This window comes from Talpa europaea, assembly GCF_964194135.1.
Source record: "Talpa europaea genome assembly, chromosome: 12".
NCBI classification, from domain to species: Eukaryota; Metazoa; Chordata; class Mammalia; order Eulipotyphla; family Talpidae; genus Talpa; species Talpa europaea.
In genome coordinates, this window is record NC_140079.1 from 89,905,511 (window position 1) to 89,932,186 (window position 26,676).

The following is a 26,676-nucleotide window of genomic DNA, read 5'->3' on the forward strand; positions in this document are numbered from 1 at the left end:
CCTCAGGTAAAGGCCTGCCTGCTGAGGGCAGGGGGCATCCTGCTTTGGGGGTCTTGGGGGGCATCTCTGTTTCTTACTCAGGGGAGGCCTTTTGGGGTTTTCATCCCACTGAGTCTGCCGGGCTGTGTCTGCCCCCCGCCCACAGACTACCTGATCAACGTGATGGACGCCCTGGGCCTGCAGCCGTCCCGCACGCTCCAGAACATCGTGACGCTCCTGAAGGCCAAGCCCGAGGAGTACAGACAGGCCAGCAAGGGCCTGCCCCGCCGCCTGGTCAGCACCGTGGCCGCCATGCGGGGTGTGGACTACTGACCCCCAGAGCCCGCTGCCCTCCAGAGGGGGCCTGCCGTAGAAACGCCCCCAGGATTGGGCGGAGCTGGTTTTAAAGACTTGTTTCATTTGTATAATCAAAGAGCTTGTACATCAGAGGGATATTATTTATTAAAGAGGAATTCTCGGATGATTTTTTTAAACATGTCGAAATGGAATTAATAAATGCCACGACATGGACGAAGGCCTGGCCCCCCCTTCCTTCCTCTTCAGGGCCTGCGCGGTGCTTCCGGGGGCCGGGCCCGCGGGGACACGTGGGAAGGAGGCCCTCGGGAGGGGAGGCGCCGAGAATCAGGGCGGCCACGAGGATGAGGTGAGATGTCAGCACTCGTGGCCAGAGGGGCCCGGGTGGGCGCCTTGGAGAGGGGCGGGCAGCACCCCGGGGCGCGTCCTGCGGAGGGAGCCTGGCGGCCGGGCCGCGGTCAGCGTGCAGAGGGAGGGAGGCCAGAGGCTCCTGCAAGCCGTGGCGAGACCGACTTTATTTTCTCAAATGGACAGGATGATGTGGATTCTGTCAGGTTTTGGTTTTTCTTTTTTTCCACCGTAGCTCGTGTGTCTGTTAAGGCTGTCCTCGCTGCAGCAGCGGCAGGATGTGCTTTGATGGACTCAGGAATTGGCGTTTCTCAGTAACAAGGTCCAGCGGTGGTGGCTCTGGGCTCTGATTCAGTGATGGATGGAGTCAGGGCCGGGCCCAGCCTCTGTGACCTTGACCTTTCCCCTGGGTGCCGGCAACCCCTGCAACCCCGGGGAGCACATCCCCCTTCAGGGGGAAGAACGCAGAGCTGGCAGGTGGGGCAGCCTTCCTGCCCTTCCGGACGCCCCTCACCCACCCTCTCCGAGCCCACCCCGGCCATCTCTCGATCCCCGGCATCTCCCCAGCTGGGGAGGTGGTGACCAGGGCTGGCCTCCCCCAGGGTGCAGCCTCAGCATTTGGGCTGCACGGGTGCGTCCTGTGCCTTGTAGTTATCGAGGTACATCCTTGGCCTTGCCCCACGGGGTCTTGGTGGGGTCCTCTAGTCGCGACATCCAAAATGTCTCCAGAAAGGACCCAAGGGGCAAGACCACCTGCAGACGAGAAGCCCTGGCCTGGACCAGTCCGGATTTACCCCGAGCCTGGGCTCGCTGCTGCGCTGGACGCTGGGTTTGTGTTGGCAGGAGAGGAGGGAGGCCCCGTGTCTCTTTCAGGGGTCCTTTACCGGAATTGAGTGCTTCCTGTGTTCCTGGAGACAAGGTGTGGAGAGCTTGCGGGGCCTGGCGGAGGGGCTCAGCCCGGTGACTGGCCTCTGCATGCCTGACCGCTGGCCAGGCAGCCCACAGCGATACCAGCCCCAAGGGGTCTGCCTGCCTCTGGTTGCCCACATCCTCCTGTGAACCAGCCCCCCAGGCTGCCAGTGCCGTGTCCCTCTGGCCTGTGGTCCAGGGGTTCCCACACATTCTGTCCTCACATCCCTGGGAACCAGTTTGGCCGGCCCCGAAAGCATTGTCTGGGAACCTGGACCAAGACAAATATTTTGGTTTCTCGTGTGAGGAATTGCAGGCTGTTTTGGCAGGAGACCGGTCTGGCTGCTGCCTTGAAGTGACAGCCACGAGCCTGGCAGGTGAACGGCCTGGGCTGCAGCGGAAACCCCTTGTGGTAACTGCACCTGAGTCCCTGGGCTGGAGGGGACAGGCTTGAGCTCAGGTCCTGGCTTTGCTGCCTCCCAGCTCCAGCTGTGTGACCTTAGGAAAGTCACTTCACTTCGCTGAATTCATTTCCTAATTGGAAAATGGGGGTCTGTTTTTCAGCTATCCTGGGTTGAGTAGGTTCATCTTGTTTTTGCAGATGGAAAAATTTCGAAGCCCTCAGTAGATTTTTACAGGCTTTTAATTCTGAATCAGGGGACAGACCAGCTTTCTCTCTCAGTATTTCTCTGGCTGTCTCCCCTCTGTCGTCCTGCCTCAGAGTGACTCGGACCTTATATTCCCTCTCCCCTCGTCAAAGATGCCCCAACACACATATGCGCATGCCCGGTGCCCTCTGGGACTCTGTCCACAGTTACAGGTGTGCGTGCAAGACCGCAGGTGCTGGTCCTAGATGCTAATGGTGGGAGGGCGTAAAAAGCCTGATTTTTAACTCATTTACCCCCCAGGGTCACAATGGTACCTAACTCAGGATTGTTTGAAGAACCACTGAGAAGCAGAGGGGTCAAGGGCATGTAGTAAGTACACGGTGTGTTAATTTCAGAGTCCTCCACTGTCTGTGAACCCCTTTTGAGGTAGAATGTCATTTTCTGGGCCCCTATTTTTTTTTTGTTGTTGTTGTTGCCAGCCTAGTTTTTCAACCTCAAGAGACTGTAGGAACCCCAGGTGGGAGCAGGGTAGTGCTTCTCTCTGCATCTGGAAAGGAGAGGAAGCCTGTCTGGCCCACGCAGCCTGCTTCCAGAGATGGCCGACACCCATCATCACCCTGGCCCTCAGCGCTCCCCCAAGAGCAGGGATCTCAGCAGATGCCCCATCAGGCTGGTCTCTGCAGCTCTGGGGGCACCCTTCCCACTCCAGCTTCCAAATGTCTGAACAGAACCTCTCCTGGTGTCTGTCGGGGCTGCTGCCCCTATAACTGCCCAGGGCTGGCCAGCAGCATCTCCACGCCCTCCCGTCTGTTCAGGGCGAGCATGTGTCCGGGCTGATCCAAGTGGGGCTCTTCCTCAGGGCATTTGCTGGGACCCTGTGAAGGAGGAGCTCTCTGCTCAGCGTGGTTGCTGAGCTGAGGGGGCAGAGCTTAGCAATGTGGGCATAATGTAGCACACAAAGAGGACCTATTTGGGAGGAATATCAACACGCAAGAAAACAGAACCGGTAGCTGGGAAACCACCCAACCTGGATACAGCCATGCCTGAAATCCCTGGACTTTTTAAATAAGAACCCAAGACTTCCCTTTCTTTTTCTTTTTCTCTTTTGTTGCTGTATCATAGGTTTCCATCTGTAGGCTAAAGAAAATGTCAGGCTTTTCTGCCCTCCCGCCATCAGGATAGATGATGGATCCTTGCGGTCCTGAATGCATGCCTGAGGGCGGGCACCTGGAGTAGGGTGTGGGCATAGGTAGATGGGATTCACCTGGGCTGAGACTGGGCTTTTTAAGGGCGGCGTCACCGGGACGCCAATAGAAGCTGAGGAGAAACCGAAGAGAAGCCAAGAGAGAAGCAAAGAAGCAGAAGCAGAGAAAGCCAGAGAGCCCAGATAGAGTGAAGATTTGCTGGGGGCTGGGAGGCCTGCCAGCCTCCCGGCCCCCCAGCACCCCTGCCTGCTGTGTACCAGGTAAATCCTAATAAAAGACCTGCAAAAAGCCACTAAGGATTCTGACTCCTCCTTTACCCGGTCTGCATGGGATCAGAAAACCTGCCCCGTGTCCAGTCCTGCCTCTACACCATCCTTGTCGGTGTTTTGACCGTATAGGACTCTCACACTCAGGTGTAGTCACTGTAGCTCTCCCATCACAGAAGCACCCATAGTCCTCCACCACAGCCCCCTGTGCTCCTTCCACCCGGTTCTCACTCCCCACCCCACCCTGGGTGTCTCTGTTCCACTTTCAAAGCTTGGTTTTAAAGTTTGTCTTTGACCCTTTGTTTGAATTCTCTTATTCCACATATAAGTGACACCATCCAATATTTATCTTTCTCCTTCTACCTTATTTCGCTTAGCATCATCCCTCCCAGCTCCATCCATGTTGCAGCTGCAAATGGCATGAGTTTATCTTTTTTGATCACTGAGTAGTATTCCATCGTGTGACCTCCTTTGTAGCTTGACTCAGTGCAAATTAATTTGTGACCAAAAAGCTGGCAAAAGGATCTAGATTGTTGTTGCTCTGCCCGCCCCACTGCATCAGAGGAGGCAACAAATCCGAAAGCGCTGGGCTCCTGTTAGGAATTGGTATTATTCCAACTATCGACTATTGGCACCAAGAGGTTGAGGCAGGATGGGGTCTCACCTCATCACTTACTGGGATTGTGATCTTGGGAACCTCGCTTTACCTCTCCGAGTCTCGACTTACTTACCTGCAAATGGAATGATAATATTTCTCGGTGGTTGTGAGAAGGAAATAAGATTTATAAAGTACTTGGACCAGTGCCTGGCATGTGTCAAGTGCTTGATACAACGTAGCCTTTGTTTAATCACAACAAATGATAATAGCAGTGATGATACTACTGCCAGTAATGAAAGCAGTAGTCACAGTCAGACTGTAACTACCAAAGACTGTGACTCCAGCTGGCAGACTCAGTGCTGAGGGGTAAGCTCAGCTCCCACCCCCAGCTCCCCTCCCTCAACTCAATCCCTAGCAATGCCTCCCTTGGCTGGAGTGGCCCCCAGTCTGCAGCGCTTCCTTCCTCCACAGATGCCCCTGTGAGCTCCAAGTGGGGCTGCCTTCCAGGCCAAGGAGCCAGGTGATTTCCCCCAGGAGGGCTGCACCCTCAGAAGCTGCTGCCCCACAGCCTGAGTGCAGCTGCACCTGCCAGACCCCTTCCGTAACAGCTTCCTAACCGAACGAGGAGCCATTTTAGGATTGCTATATTTAGCAATTAAAAATACAGAAAGCCCGATTAAAGGAATGATTTATTAGTATATGTCCCAAACATTTACACGGATGTACTTCTATTAAAAAATTAATTTGCAACGTGTTTATCTAAAATTCAAGTTTAATTGGCGACCTGTATTTTATCTGGCATCCCTAGGAACCACGGCCCCACCAGCCTCAGACCATATAATTCTTCTCTGGGGCCCAACCGGCCTCAGGTGAGGCGGAGGCTGACCAATCTGAGCACCTGTCCAGTGGGACGCACTGATTGGTTCAGAGACAGACATGTGACCCCGCCAGTGACCAATGAGAGCCCCGGAACCTGCCGCGCTCATTGAGAAAGGCGCCCTCTCCGGGGTCTCCCTGGTGGCGCAGCGGTTGAGCGCTGGGTTGCGAAGCTGCCCGCAGCCTCTGCAGCGCCGGTTCGATCCCCGGCTGCTCCCCGGCCACCGGAGGAGGGTCCCACATGGCGCGCAGACCTCTCCTGCCGCCCGCTGCTCCCCTCAGCAGTGTACTTCGGTCCTTCTGCCTGCTCTGCTCCCCGCTCTGGCTCTGGTGAATCCTCTCACCCTCCTGCGCTTCTGATTGTACCCAGTGCATGTATAAACACAAACAAACAAACAAATAAATAAAAAGCATGCCTCTATAAAAAAAAAAAAAGAAAAGAAGAAAGGCGCCCTCTCCGCTGCTGTTGCTAAATGGAGACGTGGCTTTGGAGCCGCAGTGGGTTTTTTTTTTTTTGTTTTTTTTCCCCTGCAATGTAAGGAGCGCCTGCCTGGACGACCAGAGATGGGCCCTCAATTTGCATTGCTGAGACCCTTTTGCTTAAGTCACTATGAGTATCTTCCTTGCTCTCTCCCCCCACCCCCTTGTAACCCAAAGAACTAAGTGGGGTGAACTGAACTTACTCTGAATAGAGCCCCAAGGCCACAAGTCAGGGACAACCTGAAAGGGACATTAAGACCAGCCGCCCAGCCCGAGGGATCTTTCCCTGGCCAGGCCTGTGCGCTCAAGGATGGCCGCCCGGCCCCCACCCCAGAGCGGCCTCAGAGGGCACCCGGCCGCCAGCCCGACAAAGAACATAGCTCGGTTCTACGTTTCCTATTTTTTATTTTCTAGAACAAAACATATGCCCCCTTGCAAGGTCTCCTAGCCCGATGCCCTTCTGCTCTCCACAGCCCATGCCCTCCCTGAGCTCGTGCGAGGGGTCAGCCCCAGCAAGGCAAGCTGGGGGCTCACCAAGGTCAGCCAGGCCAGGAAGGGGGCGGTGTGGGTTCTGGGCACAGACAGCACGGAATGCTGCTCCCGGGCTGGCCCGGAGGGGAAAGGCACCTGTCTGCAGGGGAGGGTGCTGGGGAGCTCTGGGACCCGGCTGGGGGCGCCCAGGCCAGGTGCAGGTCACCTGGGGGTGGGGCTGGGGGGGCACAGCGCCGGCATCGGGCCAGCAGCGGGACCCCACGGGGCGCAGGTCTCTCGGGGGAGGGACAGACCTCGGCCTTGGGACCCGCAGGCCTGGCCCTCTGGAGAGGGCACCTTGAAGAAGACCCGGGCATGGTCTGGGCATCTCGGGTTTGAGTTCTCGGCTGCCTGGGTGGACCGGGGGGTCTAGACGGCGTCCCCCTCACTGTCAGACTCGATGACGTCCAGGGGCTGCAGGCGCAGGGAGTCGTAGTTGGGGGGCGGGGTGCCCGGGATGGGCAGGGCCTGCTCGTCGGGGTAGGCGCGGGCGGCGGGGCCACGCGGGGCCGCGTCGGGCTGGAAGCCGAAGTTGGTGTGGGCCTCCACCAGCTCGGCCACGGTGGGCGGGGGGCCGGCATAGCGCGTCGGGGTGCGCCTCCGCCGCAGGCCCCTGGCCAAGGCCACCAGCTTGATGATGGTGATCCACACGAAGTCGATGATGATCTCCCCGAACTCGATGAGGCACAGCACCGAGCCCCCCATCCAGAAGCCAAACTGGCCACCCAGGTTTGAGAGCAGCCAGACGATCTGTGGGGAGCAGGGGGCTGAGGTCCTGGCAGGGCCACAGGGGTGGGGGGCTGTGGTGGTGGTGGTGGGGCACAGGTCCCACCTGGACCCCGGGAGCTCACGGGTTCCTGTGAGGTGGGTGGTGGCCGCGAGGGGCAAAGGCAACTATTGCAGCCCAGGGAGAGAACTTGGGACCTTCTCAAGTCCCCTGTTGGGCCCAGGACCCTGTCCACCCTCAGGGAGAGGACAGGAGGGGTGTGGGGAGAGGCAGGGCAGGGCTGAAGTGGCAGGAGCCCCCAGACTCACATTGTTGGCTGCAGACTCCTCAATAGTGCGATAGTTGAATTCTTGGAAGTAGATGTTGAGCTTCATAATTCCCTTCCTGCAGAAACAGGAAGAAAGCGGTGCCCCCGCCTCAGACACACACACGCACACATGCACACACACGCACACACATACATGCACACGCACGCGCCTGCTGGCCCGAGCTTCTCTCAGGCTCACTCCCTTGAGTGGTGAGGTCCAGTGAGGCCCAAACAAGAGCCAACAGCACTGCCTTCCCGGCGCCCCCTGGGCCTGGAGCCACAAAGGGCCCAGAGTCCACCCTGTGGCACCTCGTTGAAGCCGCTTCCTAAGAACACTGGCCTGAGACAACCCCGAGGACGGGTTCTGAGCTCCCCCATGACCCGGCTAACAGGCGGCGGCGGGTGCTGCAGAGTCCCAGGCCTGCTCCTTCCAGAACAGCGGCTGAGGGGCTTCCCCTTCCTCAGATGGGGATCTCCCACAGCGCGCCTCTGTCTGGGCCGCTTCACTCTTGTTAGTCTGAGCAGTCCCTGCTCCCCCAGATCCAGCTGGGTCACTCCCCACTCCCCATGCGGACGCCTCTGCTCTCAGGCAGCTGGAGGCGAGGCTCCTTCCCTGCTGTGCCCCCAAGTGAGGGTCTGGTCGGAAGCTCCTCCTCACAAGCTGTGGGCATCTCTCCTCCACGCTGGAGCTTCCCGAGAGCGGGGCCCGTGTGCTGCTCTTGCGCGCAGCGCACACTTGTGTTGAGGGGCTGGAAAGGGGGCGAGTGGGAGGAGGAAGGTGGGTGGGTGCAAGGGTGGAGGAAGGGACGGATGGACGGTGGGGGTCGGGGGGTAGGTGGCGGGCGGTGGGTGAATGGAAGGGTGGGTGCTGAGTGGAGAGATGGAGGGTGGGAGGGTGGAACAGGTGGGGGGGGCTGGGGGGTGGACGGGGAGAGGCGTGGCTCTCCTCGAGGAAGTGTGGGCTCTGCGTCCCCGCCGGCTGGAGTCTCGCCCTCCCGGGCTCCCCCAGGCTTGCTCCTGCCTCTGCTGGTGTGCGGAGGCTCCAGGGAGCTGCCCTCTGCTCAGACCTGTCCCCAAGGCGCGCGTTCTTTCCCTTTCGCCTTCCCCAGCCCTGCCAGACCCCAGGCTCACCTGCTCAAGGTGATATTAGTGCTTTGATCCCGCTCCTGAGACAAGACGTGGAAGATCCAGTCCTGGAACCAAGACGGCAGCTGAAACAATGGTGCCTGCGGCAGCCCCGCCCTGTCCTGGTCCTGCTTCCCCGCGGAGGCAGACCCCGGACCCCGGCCCTGCGGCTTCCTGAGGTCCCCTGGGGACCATGCATGGGGGGCGGGGGGGGGGAGGAGGCAGTGGCTGTTATGGGGAGAAGGTGCCAGATCGCCAGACTCCCCCCGACAGCCCGCGGAGCCATGCCCCTCCCGTCCCCAGCCCGAAGACGGGGCCGGGCGCTCGGCCACGCGGCCGTCTCACCTCAGAGGCCACAGAAGGCCAGTCGGCCATGGAGATGGTCATCTTGTACTGGGTGTCACTGGAAGAGAGAAGGCAGGGTGTGGCTGTCCCCCCAGCGTGTCCCCTGGGGCCCCGGGGCCCGCCCGGCCCGCGCCCCACTCACTTGCAGGACTCCTTGCACAGGTGGATGCAGGCCTCCCTCTGCGCCACGCTCCTGCGCAGGCTGGAGTAGCAGTAGGCTGCGCGGGGGACAGGCAGGCGGGGCCCCGGGTTTTCCTCTCCCCTCTGGCTGGCCCCTGCCCTCCCGTCCTGCCCGCCCGAGGCCTGGGCTAGGCTGGCGGGAAGGTCTCAGTCCACACTCCGGCCCCGGAGACTCCCCAGCCCCACCCCTCTCCCCGGCTGTCTCCCCAGAAGCCCCAGACTCTGCGCACAGCCTCCGAGCAGCAACCTTGCCCCCAGTCCTGGGGGACAGGGGGTGGAGGGAGGGCAGGGGTCAAGCTTCCCCCTCGTCTCCACGTTGTGTTGGGTTTAGGAGGGGACCGTGCTCTCTCTGTGGCTGCCCGTCCCGGGCTGTTCACACTCCGGACCACCAGGGCCGGGCCTGGCACCAGCTCAGCGGGAGTGAGACGGCCAGGGTCGTCTGGCTTCTGGTTTCAAGCTCCAGGGAGCCACCCCCTCTCCCTTCCCCGCCCCCCTGAGCCCACTCAGGCGCGGACACGTGCCTGGACCTAGCAGGCCTTGTGCTTGCACACCCGTGCGTGTGCTCAGACCAGCACACACGACAGCGCACGGGAGCGGGCACCCTGCTGGCATGTGAACACGCACAGGCACAGTGCCCGGCTCTTGAGTGCCCCACATTGGCCCCCCAGTGCCTTTCACAAGTGTGTGCAAATGTAAACACACACAGGTGCACCTGCCAGCGGCGGCGTGTGGAACACCCACACCCCTCGAGGACGAGGTCACTCCCTCGCACACGTTCCCAGCTTTCACTGGGTGGACTGGGCTGGGAGGGGCTGGGGCCTGGGGGCTGTGCAGGAGAGGCGCGCCCTGGGGCCCCGCGAGGGCTTGGCCCTCCACCCCCAGCTTGTGGTCAGAGCCCTCGTGGGCAGTGGCCCAGCGGGCTAGGGCGCCCCACTCACCCCAGTCTGGGAAGTCCCGGGTATTGCAATATTTCTCCCCCTGGGGCAGCGGGTACAGGTAGTGGCCGCAGCTGCAGTTGTGGATCATGTGGTCTTGGAAGCAGGAGCGAATGCAGGCCTGGCGGGGGTGGCGGGGCGGGGGAGAGAGACCGTGAAGTGGCCGCCTACCCCAGCCCAGGGGCCAGGGGCCGGCTCGGGGAGCCGGGGAGCAGGCGGTGCCCCTGCGGCTGGGAGGCTGGGGGGCGGTGGCTGAGCTGCGTGGGGGGGGGGGCGTCCCCCCATCCCTGGCCTTCCAGGGGCTCTCGGGCCAGGCTCCCCTTGGAGATTGTCCCGCCACCCTTCAGAGCCGGGTCCCCCGGAGGCACCGGGAGGGAGGCCTGTTCCAAGCGCCAGCGCTGACCCTCCGCGCGTCCTCCCAAGGCTCCGGCTCTTCCCGTCTTCCGGCTGCACCCAGGAAGGGCAGCCCCGCGGGGGGCGGGCAGGCTGGCCCCGTGTCCCCTCCTCCTGGGGGGAGCTGCTCAGCACAGGTGAGCAGCAGACGGTCCCCGGGGGGTGCCGGGAGGGGGGACTTGGGCACTGGAGGTGACGAGTCTCCACTCATCAGGCCGCGCCCTCCGGGCTCCAGGCCCTTCCCGCTGGCTGCGGGGCCAGCTGCGTCCAGGACTGTCGGAGCCTCTGAGTCTCCGTCCACTCACGGGGTGGGGGGGGGCCTGGGGACAGCTTCCCACAGTGGCCTTGGGGTCAGGACGGGAGGGGAGCCCCCAGTGTCCGCAAAGGGGCCGGAGGCCAATATGAAGAGGGACTTCCTGGAAACTGAAGAGGGTTCGGGTGGGGTTGGGGGTCTGGAGATCCCAATTTCCTCTTTCCTAATAACAGGATCTACAGCTGAGGGCCCTGAGAGGCTTAAATGAGTTAATGTATCTGTAAAGTGCCTGGAAAAGGAGCTGCCTCCACACGTAGGCCTGTTCCTGGCGTATTAATAAACGCTTGTAACACGCGATAGTGGATGCTATTGCCAACAGGCTGGCAGATGCCAACAGCAGCGAGCAGTCATCGTTAGGGTATTATTGCCTCACAGGGGTGTTCAAAGCAGGACTCGCCTGCCCTTACCATAGTGTTTCCCACACGGGGGCTCTTCTCGGGACACCCCAGAGTGAGATCCCTATCACCTTGGGCCTCCCCAAGGGCACGCCTGCCAAGGGGGGTGAGAGGCGAGAACCCGGGGACCGGACTGGGCCCACAACCTCCAGGGCACCCGGTGTTCACAAAAGTCCCGCCGAGCCAGCCTGGACAGGGCCGGCTCTCTCCTGCAGCCCCGAGGCCGTGGGCAGCGGTCAGGGAGCGCCCCCAAAGTAGCCAGAGCTGCGCCAGCCTCCCACCTGGATGGAGTAGGTGGTGTTGTAGCTGCTGTAGAGGTTCCGGATGGGGACGTCGGAGCCGTTCACGGTGCACTGGCTGTAGGGCTCGCCCATGCGCTCCAGCTTGTCCTGTGTCCAGAGAGGTTGCTTGTGGGGGCCCCTGGCCACCCCCAGGAAGTCCCGTGGGACCCTTCCACAGGCATGAGGATCTAGGGGATGCTGAAGGGGGATGGGGAGCTGGGCCAGGCACCAGGGGCGCTCATCTCTCCCATGGCCACCCTGGGGTGGGGCTGGGGGTTCCAGCCAGAGTGAGGCAGGAGTGATCTTAACCTAGGCCAGGCGAGCCTTGGGGAGACCCGGGCCCCTCCTCTGGCCGTACCACCAGCACCCCGATGGATGTCTCGGCCCCTGACATGGCGTAGATGCCCTCGTCCTTGATGAAAGGGTAGGACCGCTGCTCGTGAAGCAACAGGCGGGCGCCGGCCGTGGACGTCAGGAAGGGCACGTAGTCCTCCTGGCCTATGTCCAGGATCAGCTTGAGGCCTGTGGGGAAGGGGTCAAGGGCGGCCTGAGTTGCCCCCACACTGCTGAGGGGGGCCCACCACCCCTTTGTCTGAGTCCCTCCAGCCGAGGGGACCTCCGGGGTGAGGCTCCACTTTGCAAAAATTTCCACTTCTTGTCGCCTCCAAGGTCCCCGTCCCAGTCCAGGGCCCAGTCTCCTCCTTGGGGCCGGTCGCCCCTCCCGTCCCCATAAGCCCTTCCACGTGGCAGGTAGATCCAGGGCCCAGCCCGGCCTGCTCACACCAGTGTCCTCACGCTCCCCGTTCCTGCTCTCCCTTGGCCTCCGTGCCCCTTCCTGCCGCCTGACCTCCAGCACGCAGTCATTCCCTCTGGAATGCTGCCCCAGCCTCACCCAGCACCCAGAAACTCCTGCTCTCCCTTCAGCTCTCAGGTGTCACTTCCTCCAGAGGCCTTCCCCGACCACCTAGACCGGTCTCAGGGCCTCTGGAACTTCTCTCCCAAGTACTGGCCTCGCTTGTGATTCTTCTTTTTCTGTCTCTTCCTTCCCCATTCGCCTGTCCCCTCGTGGCGGGCAGAGAGCTGACCCCAGGTTTTATGCTCCATACATATATCGGGCTAGGTGCTGGCACTTATTGAGCACTTGCTGTATGCTGGGCACTTATTACCCACGACCTCAGTGGTGCTCACAGGACGTGCTGAGGTCGCTGCTGTTACTGTGCCCACTTTACAGATGCGGAAACTGAGGCACAGAGAGGCGAAGGGACTGAGGTCACCCAGCAAGGAAGTGGAGTTGCCGGGGTCCTAGATCTTAATCATCTGCCCCTTAGCATGAGGGATCGGCCCCTGGGACTCAGAGCTTTCAGGGCCACAGGGGTCAAGGGAAGAGTGCTCAGCGCCCCCATCCTGGCCCCCAGCCCTGATTGTTGCTGAATGACAACTGTCCCTTGGTGGCTGGAGAGGTCAGAACCTGAGGGAGGAAGGATTCACTCCCACAGCCCCAAGTCCAAGCCCTCTGAGCCCACCAGCCTCTCCCTGCCTCCTGCCTGGCTGCCTCCTGACAGGCAACCAGCAGCTTCCTTCAGCCACCATCCACCGCCCACTCTCCGCTTCTATTTGCAGCTTTGCCCTGCTCTGACTCCCTGATTCTCTCTGCAGGAAGTGCATGGCCTGTGGCTCTGGCTTGGAGAAGGGGTCAGCGCATCTTCACCGGGGGATCGCGGGTAAGATCTCTAAGTGTCTCAGAATACAGGGCATACGTGGGGCCTCACCACCCCTGTGGCTCCGTGTGGAGCAGCTCTGCCACGTATGGCTCACGGTGCAGCGAGGCCTGTACCACCCTCTGCGCAGTGCTACTAGACACCTGTTTCAGATGGGAAACCACAGCTCTGAGGAGCTCAGGATCCCCCAGGGGGTAAGCGGTGGAGCTGGGATTGGACCCCTGAGGCCCGGGGGATAGTGCGAAGCGGTACTACTTCTGAATCCTCACTTTGCTCCTCAGCAAAATGGGGACACAGTCCTCACCCCCTTTAGGCTTGACCCCAGGATGAACCAGGACTCACCGAACTCAGCTCCCGGATTGGCCGAAGGGAGCGCCTTCTCCGTCATGCCCCAGTTGAAGATGTAGCAGTTGCCGTAATCAGGATGGAAGATGGTGGTGAAGTTCCTGGAAGAAACTCCGTTGGTGGGAGGGCAGGGCCCCAGCCAGTCAACAGCTCCCCCACCGTCTGCTGTCTGGGCTGGTGGTTAAGGGGAGCTGGGCTGCCCTGTGCTCACTCTCAGAGGGTTCAGGAGGGAAAGGTCATTCTGCCCATGCCCCTGCCCCCATGCGCAAGCCAGAGAGGAGAGCCCCAGCCCCCTGGAAAAGAGGGGCCGAGGGAGACTCTGGAGCCCGGGCTCAGACTCTGGTTCAGCCATAAATCATGAAAAAAGAAGTTTTTTGGATGCTTTTGTGTGTCACATCTAAAGGGTCTTCCCATACCATGTGTGTGTGTGTGTGTGGGTGAATGTTGGTCCCCCAAAAGATATGTCCATACCCTAACCCCAGGACCTAGGAATGCAGCCTTATTTGGGAAAAGCGTCTTTCTTTGCAGATATAATTAAGGATTACCATTACGTATTAGAAGTATAAGGATTAATAATTGAGATGAGGTCCCTGGACTGTTCAATCACAAGTGTCCTTACAAGAGAGAAAAGAAGCAGACAGAGATGGCCACATGAAGGCAGACAGGAAGACAGTTCTGAGACAGGAAGTTCTGCGACCAGATGCTGCAGGAGGCAAGGATACTCCCCGAGAGTCTCTGGGGAGCCGGGTCCTGCTGACACCTGGATTTCAGCCTCTGGGCTCCTCTGGGAGAGCCCCTTCCTGAAGAGTTAAGCCACCTGGCTTATAGTACTTTGTGACAGCAGCCCCAGGACATTAGCACAGATCTTGAGACCCCCTCCAGGCAGCTCCTGCCCCAAGGGCCACACAGGTGGGCTTGTCTGGGAATATTTGGAACTTGGACATCGAGGAATGTGACTGAGATGGAGGGTTAGAGAGGGGGTGAGTCAGGAAGGGGTGAAAGCAGAGGCCCGAGAGAGAGTACTGCAGAATGAGACCTGCAGAGGCCTGGATAGGGCCCTTTTGTATGTCATGGAACTGTCTCCAAAAGAAATAATTCAACAAGAAAGGTGAACTTGAAGATGCTCACAGAAATAGCAATGGTATAATGTCGTTTCAAAAAATTCAGTTTAAAAATTGTTTTTGACATGAACATTTCATACATACAAAAGTCAAGAGAAGGAAGCCCACCGTCAGCTTCCACCATCATCGTCCCCAGCTGGTCCTGTTATCTCTGCACACCCCCCCACTCTCCTTGGCACAGCATTTTGAAGCCAATCTGAGACATCATGATTTTATTTCTAAATGCTCCCATATGTATCTCTAAAAGTAAGAACTTAAACAATAGTACCATTACCACACTAAATATAATGAACAAAAAATTCTTAATGTTAAGTTCAAAGTTCCAATGGTTTCATTAATGTCTATTTGGAATCTATCATTAAAGTTTATGAAACTGGAAACCAAATGACATTAACATGTGATTGGCTGATATGTCTTTAACTATTAATCTGTGACGCCTCCAGCTGATGTACTTTTTTCTTGCAGTATAGGTATTAAAGGAGTTCTGATTGGCTCCAGCTCATAGAAGGGGAGGACAAACTACCAAAGATCATTATTTTGCATCCTTGACGAATGCTTGGCTCTGAGCAAAGGGCAGTGTGATGATCAAGCTGTGTGTCACCTGTGGGAGGGCCCAGGCAGCAGAGGAAGTGGCTAAAATATCACCTTGGAACAGGAGGGAGCATCCTTCTCTGCATTTCCAGGAAGCACTGGGGGCAGAGGAACAGGGCCCTACACACCACTGTAGAATCCAGACAGCAGCGAGCTCAATGGGATAAACAGCCCTGTTCCTTCAATGAATAAAACGTAGAAGAGGGCAAGGGAGGCAACCTATAGGTTAAAAGAATCGTGAAGAACTTGGGACCCATCACAATGTGGAGCTTTAATTGGCTCCTGATTCAAACAGACAGACAGAAACCTATGGCATTTACCAGTGTGAACATGACTACACGGTTGAGGGGATGGTTGTTAGTTTTTTCAGGTGGGATGATGGCCTTGTGGCTCTTCCCCTCTTACAGCCCCATTCTGAACTATTTCCAGACCAAAGAGATCAAGCCCGGGATTTGCTGCATGCTGCAGAGGGAGGGGGTGTGGGCACGGTTGGTGGCTCTGGCTGGTGGCTCCACGTGAATTGATCAAACTCTATTTTCTGGATGTGTCTCTTCTCAGGTCTCCATAAGAAATAGCTTAAAAGGGCCTCCCCGGTGGCGCAGCGGTTGAGCGCTGGGTTGCGAAGCTGCCCGCAGCCTCTGAGGCGCCGGTTCAATCCCCGGCTGCTCCCCAGCCACCCGAGGAGGGTCCCACATGGCGCGCAGACCTCTCCTGCCGCCCTCTGCTCCCCTCAGCAGTGTACTTCAGTCCTTCTGCCTGCTCTGCTCCCCGCTCTGGCTCTGGTGAATTCTCTCACCCTCCCGCGCTTCTGACTGTACCCAGTGCATGTATAAACAAAAACAAATGAATAAATTAAAAAAAAAAAAAAAGAAATAGCTTAAAAAATGCCTGTGATGTTTTATATGGTTTCTCTTATTAAAAGCAGGACAGAATGGGGCGAAGAGAATCAGAAGCTGCAGAAATCGACAGACAGATGCGTGTGTCTTTAAAATGCCTTCGAGTTCCCACCCAACACCCACGGAGAGACTTTTATGGGCCAGGCCCTGCAGAACGTCCCTGTGGCATTCCTATTCCATATGATATGGCAGCAGAACGTCATCACTTCATCCCACAGCAGCCCCACGAGGTCAGGAGTCACTTGTCCCTGTGCTCAGACAAGGCAGCCTCATCCTGTCTTTGGTCTCCACCACAGCAAGGTGGGTCCAGGGAGGCTGCGCCATCCGCAATGCGGAGCTGCCGCACCGCCGACTCCACCTCTGAGCTCTGGTTTCTCAATGGTGAAAGGGAAATCAGGGAGAAGCCACATTTCTACACCCACTGAATGTTTATTGAGGCGGGACTGGCTTGGGGACAGCACAGGGGAAAAGACAGCCTTGCCCTGGAAGCTGCCAGTGGGGCTGGCAACAGGAGGGCCTCAGGGCAATTCCTCAGCTCCCTCCCCAGTCCAGGCCACCAGCACCCACCCACGGGCACCCTCGGGAGGAGCTGTTTCCACCCTTGCTGCCTGACCTTCTCCAGCACAGCTCCACAGCTCAGGACCTGTGATGAGACTTTGACACTGCCCCGCCCGGCAGCCTCCAGGGGTTGCCCTGCCACTCCAGAATAACATGCAACCCCCCTGCCTTGGCTTCCTCTTATTCGCTACATTTCAGTGACTCTCCAAGAGGTTTCCAAATTCCAGGCCCCAGTGGCTGCTCCTTGGTCTGGAATATTCTCTACTAGCACTTCAAATAACCAGTCTGTCTTCATCCTTCAGGTGTCCTGGGCTCTGAGACTCCACAGACCCTGCCTGTGGAGTCCCTGCCCGTCCTATCGTTCCCACCTATTTATTCCCTAGATAGCAGGAGTCAAAATCTGAAATCACCTTCTTTATTTAATTGTGCGTCTGCTGCCTCCTGCTTTAAAATGTAAGCCCAGTGTCTAGAGGGAGAAAGAACTTGGAGGCTGAGGCTCACACCAGGCACCCAACCTGCCTGAATTCCAAGGCCGGCGCTGGCTCTTACTACCTGGTGACCTGGGAGAAGCCGTTTTACCTCACGGGGCCTGGCTTTCCCCAGCTGTAACACGGGGATCAGAGCAGCCCCCAGCGGATGGGAGGTGAGGGCCAGACGCCGAGAATCCTGATTCGTCCACAGACGCTGGCCCCTGCCACTCACAGCTCTGCCTGGTCTGGCACCCAGCAGACAGACACTTGGTAAATATTTGCCGGATCAACTGCAATACTTGATAAGGTCATCCAGAGATAAGTGTGGAGGAGCGACACCTAATTCCCCCTGGGGGTGCAAGGAGTAGTGGGTCTGGGAAGGGTTCTTGGAGAGGTGAGGCCTGAGCTAAGACTTTAAGGACAAGTCAGAGGCGCTGAGCCCAGGGCAGTGGGGAGGAGAGAGGGCACAGCAGGCCAGGGGCCCGCACAGGCACGGGCTGGGAGGGGAGAAGACTTTGGGGCGGGCACTGCTGAGTCTGCGGCCTGTGTGGGATCAGGGCTGTGGCCACAGGGAAGGAACAGAGCGGGGCTAACCAGCCCCAGCCAGCATGGCTGGAGGGAGTGACCCCGCCCCAGGGGCAGAGGGACACTGCATTCCCAGGGAGCTGCGGCCATCTGCAGCCCAGGAGTGGGAGGCAGCTCAGGGCGGGGCGGGATCCCCTCCTGCCCAGGGCCCCACTCCTGCTCTCAAGCTTGTGCCAACTATTTGCCTGTTGATAAAGCTCTTTACCCAAAGAGGCTGCTCCCAGCCCTAGGCGCCTTCAGCTCCAGGCATTTCCCTCCAAAACTCTCGTGAGACGGAGCAAGCCTCTAGGAAAAGCCTGGAAATAGAGCGCCAGGGCTGGAAGCAGCGTAACAATAGGGGTGCTGTGTTAGGGGGCAGGAAAGCTTCCCAGGGCAGAAACTAGCCAGCCAATCCCTGATAATGATTACTATCCCGATGATGATGATGATGATGATGATTTGCTTATAGATGGCGAGAGCTTGGTTTCTAAATACTGTTCTCCAACGAAAGGAGCCAGGGCTGCTTCGAGAAGTGTCTGGCTCTAGGACTGGGGTGTCTTGTAAAGCCAGAAAGTAAGGACAGAACTCAGAATGATAAATCAATAAAAGAAATGGCTGGAGAAAAGTCAAGGGGACATTGAGCCAACTGAGTGAGCTCCCATTGACCAAAGCTGGGAGAAACCGAGTAAGAAAACAACTAGCGCGGTGTTGGCTTACAAGCCAGATACACGGGAGCTCACGCTGGCGTAAACAAACAGTTGGATAAATAAACAAATGGAGAACAGACCAGCTTTCCTCACAGAAGAATTCCAAATAACCTGTTATCTCCTCCCCCCCACCCCACCCGGTGTAGACTGGAGCTGGTGACTCGCTTGGGTGATGCAGCACATGGCAAGGAAGGGGGTTACTTCACACTGGAAATGCCACACGTGACTCCCTGCCCAAGGAGGAAGGTCACCTCTCGGGCGGCGGCGCGCGGCACGCACTCACCTCCGTGGCCTCTTCCCCCAAACCCATCCCTTGGGTTGAGATCAGCAGACAAACCCAACCTGAAGTCTTTCTTTGCTGATTCCTTCACAACTGTCCCCCAGAACAAGGAAGCCCAAGAAACTGTCACTCCCTGGGGAAGACGCAGGAGATGCCATCGCTCCCGGGGAGAGCTTGGGGCAGGCACAGCTCAGCGGGGGACACGGGGGAAGCCAAGCCCAGCACTGAGTTCATGGTCACGAGCCCCGAGGTTGTGACGATGAAGATGTGATGCAAGATGTTCAGGGCAGAGGGGACGGGCGAAGAGGGCGAGGGCCCTGTACTCTCTCTGCAACTTTTCTGTACATTATTCCACAGTAAAAGGTTTATTTGAAAAATCCTCAGCTAAGCCTTGCCATGTGCGAGGTGCTGGATGGGAACTCATTGGGAGGTGATTTTATTCTTCCCACTTTCCAGAGGAGGGAACAGAGGCACAGAGGAGGTAAGGCACGAAGCCCACCGCACACAGCCCTGGCCCCAGAGCCGGGAGCTTTGGTGTTCGGTCCCGACACGGTCACCTTCTCCTAACACCCTGCCACTGCTTCTGGAACGCTGGCTGGGCCGGCAGGAGAGGATGAGTCAGAGGGACAGTGAGGAGGCAGGGGCCCTGGTGCTCGGACACCAGCACAGGAGGCCGGGAGGCTGAGTCAGGACGGTGGTGAGCGGTGGCGACCAGCGGCCAGTGGGGTGCACAGAGACAAGGGCTCTGAGACTTCTGGGCCAGGCCGGTGACGCCTCCCACTCAGACCTGCCCACGACTAGAGAAATGGGCTTGGGAGAGGCCGGGAGAGGAAGGTGAGCATCCCAGTTTCAGATGAGGTGGTAGAGCGTCATGGGGTGGGCCTGGCCGGGCCATCAGCCCTGTCACTCACCAGCTGTGTGACTTCAGAGCCGTTGCCACACCTCTCTGGGCCTCGGTTTCATCACACAACGTGGGGAGAAATAATAGTGCCTTTCTCACAGGCTTGTGGCCGAGGTGAAAATAGTTTTATGCATGGAAGAAGGTCTCATTAACTGTTAGCATTATGACTGAATAATGAGAGCCTTGGCATATGTGGGCTTAATGTGAGTAATAACTAATATTTCTTGGGCTCAGGACTATGGTCAGCCCTCTTGCATGGTAACTCATTTAATAATCAAAATTAGCCTGTCGAGCAGGCGCAGTTATTATCCTGTTTTAGGGAAGAGGAAAACGGAGGCGCAGTGAGGTTAAGAGCCTCGTTCAAGGTCACAAGCTTGCAAGACAGAGCCAGGGCCTGAACGCAGAGTCCAGCCCCTCCACGAGGCTTGAGCCCCAGACTCAGCCACTCCACAGATGACGTGTGGTCCACACGGGACGTTGTGCCCTCTCATCAGCCATCTATTCCTCTCTTTTCTGCTAACAGCTTCTCTGCCTTATTTTTTTGGAGGGGGGAACCCATCCCTCACCCTCAGTGTGTGTGACCCAAGCGGGACTGGCTTTGAGGGTGCCGTGTCGGCAGGAGGTACACGGTCCCCAGCCTTGACACTGCCTCTGGTGCTGGACCGGTCCATCAAGCAGCCTGCTCAGGCTAGGGGCCAGGCCCTGGGCAGCACATGCCTTTAAACCCCAGGATGCTGCACAACGGGAGAAGCGTACCCTTCAGTGCCGAGAACCAGACAGCAGATCCCAGTGGATCCCGGCAGGTCCTAGTGGATCCCTCTTTCCCCCCTCCCTCGCACTGCAGGGTGTGAGCTCACAGAGCGGACGGGCCACGCATTGGGAACGATAGCATTGCACGTCCTCTCAGCGAGGGGGTCAAGCTGAACTTGTGGGCCTGAAGCTAGTGCCCCAGGTACCCCAGCTTCACTCAGGGCTGCCAGATGGGGGGCGAGGTGTGCAGCACGCCTGCTCTGTGGGCTCGGCTCCGGGACACCAGCTGCAGCGACCACAGGAGGGGGTGGGGGCCCATGCCTTTCAGCAGATTCTAGAACTTCCTGAAGGTTCCTGAGTTGAGGCTACAGTCCCCAAGAGAGTGGATCTAGGAGCCTGTCACGTGTCTAAAGTCAAACTCCCTTTCTCCGGAGGCCTGAAGTGTGTGGACAAGCCCCTGGCCTGGAGGACACCATGCCTTCTTAGCCCCCAGCCTGGGAAGTCAGGAGACCCTCCTGGGGGTCGCATACAGCAGAGTGCCAACGGGCAGTACCAGAAGGGATGGCTCTGCGGTGTGGTTTGTGCTCCAGACCCCATAGAGGAGGCCAGGCCCACACCGTCACCTGGCTCTGTCCGCCTTCCCGCCTTGCTTTTCTTCCAGACTTTTCCTAAAGCGACCCCCTCGGGGTGCCACGGGGCATCCAGGAATCTGACCGAAGCTACTGAGGCACAGAGAAGTCATGGTCGGGCAGGCCATGGGGGCAGCGGGGTGCCAACGGGGTGCTCACCTGTGGCTGCAGGGCTCAGCCCCGAAAAGGCAGGCCAGGATGAGCCGCTCGGCGGGGTAGCCCATCTGCACCAGCTCCTGCCGCGGCACCTGCGCGAAGATGTCGGTGGCCTGCAGGCTGTACCACTCCGTCACGGCCTGGGTGGCACTGGTGAAGTTCCTGAGGGTGCACACGGTCCCGTTTCTGCTACACTGCAGAGGCCAAGAGGGGCTCCCGTGGGTATGGGGCTGCTGCCGGGGCACCACCACTGCCTGCAGGTCCTGCTGGCTGCACCTCATCTGGCTGCACCCCGGCTCCCCGTACGCAGGGGCTGTCCCTTCACACACAGGGACACTCACAGCCACCGGTCAGCCCATAGGCAGCTTAACAAGAGTGAACACACACACATGCAAGCACACACATGTGCACACACAAGACACATGTATAATACCCACGACACGTACACATGTGCACACATGACACACACGTCCACAGAGGTCCATTTCTGACACTAGAGCCCCAGGATGTCACGGAAACAACTATGCACACACACGCCCGCATTGCCCCCCAAGTCCACCCACCCACATTCACCCAAGTGGCCCCACTGGCATGCGCCTGTGGCTCAGACACAGACAGACACTCGGACCCTCCACTGTCCCGAGTGCTTTCCCAGCCCCCCACCCCCCGACTTGCAGAGGCTGCTGGGGGAGGCTGGGTACACACAAAGGACTCAGGTTGTGAAGTTCTGTCCCCCCAGCAGGGAAAGGACCTTGCCGGCCTCCCACGGAGGGGACAGGCTTCCCTCCCACCTGTCACAGTGAGTCCACCATGAAGCTCAGGGCCCTGACACAGGACAGGCTTCGCCCTTGGACATGGGCCTTGCCAGCTCTGCCTCTGTTGGCCCTCACAGGGGGCCTTTCTTCTGGAATGCTGGCAGCTTCTCACTCTCTGAGGTAGTCCTTCCTGGCGTGGACTGGGGTGCTGTCAGTGGGCCCATTCCTGGCTCCCCTCATCCCCTCTGGGAGATTATAACACTTTACACTGTCCTCAGGGCTTCACGTCTATTAACCTCTGCCCCCACCACTGGTGCACATGCGTGGGCACACATTCACAAAGGGCCTGACCCTGTGAGCTGCTGAGCACCAAAGACATGCCTGCTTCACAGATGAGGAAAGGGACACAGGAAGTAGGAAACTGATGACAGCATTCGAATGCCTGGATCCAGCCATACCTGAATCTAAATACCTCAGACTTCTCAGCATGTGAGCTGACAAATTCCCTGTTCTGCTAAGCTAGTTCGAGCTGGGTCACTTGCATCCAAAAGGGTCTTGACTAACATACCAACAATTTCCATTTTTCTCAAATGGTCATGCAAACATACAAAACAGGCACTGGGCCCAGATCATTAAAGAAAATCAGCCCATCAGCCCAAGGCCCATTGGTTGGCATGTGCCCGGGGGCCACTTACTAGTCTCATGGCCATTTTGCACCCGTGGGCATTGCAGAGATCTCCTGGTGCTGGGCTGCCGCTCGCTGAGCCATTGTGGTTGTCCCCAAAGAGGTCGAGGACAACTGGATGGTGGGGGTCCCGCTCATCAATAAGGACTAGAGGTGTGTGGTTCCAGATGGTCAAGTTCAGGGCCCGGGTGGCATTGCTCTGGCTGGGCTCTCGAGCCAGGATCCTGTCTAGGACTGCTTCCATCAGCTCATCCACGTCCTTGAGCAGATGGCTGACTTTGGTGTACCTGAGTGGGGGAGGCAGTGGGTCACCGGAGGGCGGGGGGAGAAGGGGAGGCTGCAGCCTGTCGTGCCCCGGTAAGTTTGCCCCTGAGCCCTGCCCAAGCACCGCCACTTGCTACCCACCCATACATTTCCCTGTATCCTTCCACCCCGCCACCCTCCTACCCACTCACTCACTCATCAAGTATTTCATGAACACCTACTATGTGCCAGGCACTGTGTAAAGCAGAGGATCCAGTAGCAAACAAGCCCAATCTAGACTCTTACGAAATTCACATTCTGGTGAGCTCACATGCCAGGTACTAGTGCTTTCTACTTCTTAGTTTATTTAATCTTTGCCATAATTACGATCACAGAGGACACTGGGGCTCTGGGAGTTGCTGTGATTTCCCAAGTTCATGCCATGATGAGGGGCAGAGCTGAGGTGGGAAGCAGGGCGATGGGCTCCAGTGGGTGGGCTGTTTGTGCACAGGGGCGGCTTTCTTCCTCCCAGGAGAGGATAGGAAGCTGGGGGCGGGGAGGGACAGGTCTGTGATCCTGGGGTTCTAGTTCTCCAGCAGCAATTTGGGGAACAGGAGGAAGAGGTTGATGGGAATGTGGGGCTGGGCTCCAGAATCTTCTCTCAAGCCCTGGCAGCTCCCGTACTAGAAATGGTGACCAGTCTGCTGGCACCAGCAAGTGACCCCCCCGGGTTTCAGTCACTCCATGCCCACACCAGGGCAGCGTGTCAGCTCGGGCTAGAAGGCTCCCTGCAGGAGACAGTGCTAGGCCCGGGATGCCGGCCCAAGGCCTGGTACAAAGACGCACGTGAGCCACGTGATACCCCCGGCCCCTGACTGGCTCATGGTCACAGGACGAGGAGGAGGGTAAGGGCTCTTAGGGGCGGGGCTGCTGTTACAGCCTCATTGTTGCAGCTGTTGGGTTTGGTGGGTCATTGCCTGGGTTCTGGGTTTGAATCCTGGTGCTTAATTCTGCGCTACAACGGGAGGATTAAAATATGTACCCAGAGGGCACATGGGAGGATTCAACAAGGTGATGCTGCTAATGCACGCGAGGCACAGTGCCTGGACAGAGGGCTGCTGTTGTCATGATAATTATTCGGGGTTCTCTCAAGTAGCTCTCAGGACCCACTCTAGGGAGGAGGAGCCCCATCACTAGAAAGAAGGAACATTCGGATATCTGGACATTACCAGGGAGTATAAATTCCATCCCTTCTTTTGGACGAGAATATTCTCTGTGACTCAGCCACTCGGGTCCTTCTTTCAATTCCTTGTATGTAATCAGCTCTGTCTCACGCCAGGGCCTTGGCATGTGTCATATCCTTCTGTTACGACAGACTCCTAAATCTGCCTGGCTAACTTCTATTCATTCACTGGGGCATTTTTCTCTAGCTGACACCCTGTCTCTCTCCAACCCTGACCAGGTTGGGTCCCCTTGTCTGTCTGTGTAGAGGCCTCACCATTAAGTGGTTGAACAGCAGCAGCTCTGGCGTTCGATCCGACCTGGGTTCAAATCCCACAGTTGCCCACTGTGTGTCTCTGGGCAAGTGCCCTCACCTCTCTGAATCTTTGTTTTCTGATCTGTAAATTGGGACTTCTACAGTGGTACCCACCTTACAGTGGTCTTGTGGACTTGAATTACATAAATTACCCAAAGAACACTCAGCACACTGGCACTCCTAAGCAACGACGCCTGATTACTGTATGTTTTCTATCATCACAAATACAGTTAGTTCAGGGTTTATGGAAAAGCATTAATGTGTTTTTTTCCTGTGAACAGGGCAGGGAGTTTCTTTTACTCGCCGATGCATTCCCAGTACCAGGAACAATACCTGGCACATAATAGGTGCTCAATAAATACATATTGAACCAATAAATAGGTGCTGGTGCGCCTGATGGCGGGGGCTACCAGGTATATGTTTAGATTCTCTTTAAACTTAGGACGTTTATGAATTTTGAATCTTCTTTGCTGCAAGGAGGGAATGAAAGAGAGAAGGAGAAAGGGAAAGAAGGCAGGCAGGGAAGGAAGGAAAGTTGGGAAGTCGTTAAAAAAGGAGAGCAAAACAGAAGCCCCCAAGGACCGCCTACTGGAAGGGGCTGGCGTTGCAGATGGTGACGGCCGGGAAGTCCATGGTCTTGAAGCCGATGGAGAGGGAGACGCTGACCTCCCAGCTCAGGTAGGTCCTGATGAAGATGCCCCACTGCCAGCAGACCAGGGAGGCGAAGAGCAGGGTGAGCACGAACCACATGGCCTTCTTCTTGGGCCCCTCGCGGATGATGCGCTTGGGGCCATGGGTGTTGGTGTTGTCACAGTACCACACCAGCAGCTCCTTGTACGTGTAGCCGGGGCCTTTCTGCAGCCGGTGCAGGCACTTCAGCAGGTACTTCTTCACTTGCATTGTGGCACCTGCGGAGAGGCACAGGAAAGTCAGGGCAGATGCCACCCACACCAGGCTCGAGTCGAAGGGTATCCCAGGTGAGGCCAAAAATGGGCCCCGGACACAGGAAGACCTGCACATGCCAGTTGTCTCTACCTCCTGCCCTGCCATCCATCCATCCACCCACCATCATCCATCCATCCATCCATCCAAGAAGTTTTTATTTGGTACCTATTGTTTTTTTTTTTTTTTAAAGATTTATTTATTTATTTGTACATATAAGCACTGGGTACAGTCAGAAGCATGGGAGGGTGAGAGAATTCACCAGAGCCAGAGCAGAGAGCAGAGCAGGCAGAAGGACCGAAGTACACTGCTGAGGGGAGCAGCGGGCGGCAGGAGAGGTCTGCGCGCCATGTGGGACCCTCGCCGGCAGCCGGGGATCGAACTGGCGCTGCAGAGGCTGCGGGCAGCTTCGCAACTCAGCGCTCAACCGCTGCACCACCGGGGAGGCCCTATTTGGTACCTATTGTATGCCAGGCACTGTGTTAGTCCCTTTGGACACAAGAATGAGCAAGACAGATAAGGTTCCCACTTTCTGGGAATTTCCAGCTTCATGGACAAATTACTTAAACTCTCGACTCCAAGGATCGCCTTGCGTAAAGTGGGAACACGTGTACCTCACTGATAGGCTCGCTGAGAGGATGAAATCAGGAGATGCAGGAAAGCGCTGAGGAAAGTGCCTGGCAGGCTGGTGCTCAGTATCGGCTTCCCTTGTTACCAGCTGTTAGTGGGTAGAATTAACCTAAGAATCCAATGACAATGCGTAGTTTCAAAGCGTGATGGGGCACTGGGATCCTGTGCTCTTAAGTGCCGGGGGTGGTGAAGAAGGAAGAGTCTGGGGCTCAAGCGTCTGGCTTCGAGTCCCGCTCCACCACTTTCTAGCTGTGTGACTTTGAGTGAACACTTTCCCAGGGCCTGGATCCAGCCATTTATTCCTGGCTTCGTCTGCTATGGGAAGAGGTACATTTTCTTTCTTACTTATGCTGATCCTAGTTGGGCGTCTGCCAATCACAATCAGCAGAAACTTCATAGAAAAAGAAATTCACTCAGTGCTATTCTGTGTTGTTGTCACCTGTGCCTGCAGCTTCTCACTCTTGTGAGACCATAAATTCTTTAAGGACAGCAGCTCTGTATCCCTGCAAGCCTAGTACAGTGCCTGGATCCTCCAATAGGCAAATGAATAGCACCAGAGCATCCTACCTAAACAGAGATGCCCAACTTACACAAGCATGTTCACTCCTGACCTAATTCTCTGCAGAGTAACATCCCACACCTTTTCCCCAGAAGGGATCGTAGCCAAGCAGCAGGGCTTCCCCCTCTAACTCTGCCATCTCTGCTCTGCATGAAGCCAACTGCCCAGGCTGTCGGATGGGTGATCACAGAGTGACCCAACCCCCTTCCCCAGGTGGCCCACTCCCTGCTCTGAAATAATGGGTAACATCTGAAATAATAGGTAACTACATATAAGAGCAATATCAAATACTAAGTGTTCCCATGTCCGGGCACTGCAAGGGCTTCATTTTTAGATGCTATTATCCACAATTATACCTTGAAAGGGGACTTCGTCTGTCTTGTGGAGCCCAGCACCCCAAGGCCTAAGAATGAACAGCACACTGGGCTCCAGCCAGTAGCTGTGAAAGAGATAGATGAAGGGCCTCTCTGGCATCTTCCTTCCTCTGTTCTCATTTGATCCTTGGGCTTCTGGCAAGGACAAA

The 26,676-nt window shown here is 57.5% G+C and overlaps 2 protein-coding genes across 2 annotated transcripts in view; one reads left to right on the plus strand and one right to left on the minus strand.

Moving 5' to 3' along the window:
- The window catches only part of COG7 (component of oligomeric golgi complex 7), a gene marked incomplete at both ends in the record, with an annotated part of 47,353 nt that extends 47,041 nt beyond the window's left edge, over positions 1-312 (plus strand). Inside the window, one exon of the mRNA XM_084249149.1 lies at positions 146-312. Within this exon, the coding sequence (XP_084105275.1) occupies positions 146-312 (167 nt within the window). The remainder of the gene's footprint in view (positions 1-145) is intronic.
- A 6,172-nt stretch (positions 313-6,484) lies between these two features.
- Positions 6,485-24,922, minus strand: SCNN1B (sodium channel epithelial 1 subunit beta; the record flags this gene model as incomplete). The annotated part of the gene is made up of 12 exons (XM_084250904.1): positions 6,485-6,865; positions 7,151-7,226; positions 8,281-8,342; positions 8,620-8,677; positions 8,762-8,837; positions 9,738-9,855; positions 11,117-11,224; positions 11,475-11,638; positions 13,177-13,280; positions 20,806-20,996; positions 22,253-22,529; positions 24,612-24,922. The coding sequence occupies 12 exons, from the start codon at positions 24,920-24,922 to the stop codon at positions 6,485-6,487; spliced, it is 1,926 nt and encodes a 641-aa protein (XP_084107030.1).
- Between the last annotated feature and the right edge of the window lie 1,754 nt (positions 24,923-26,676).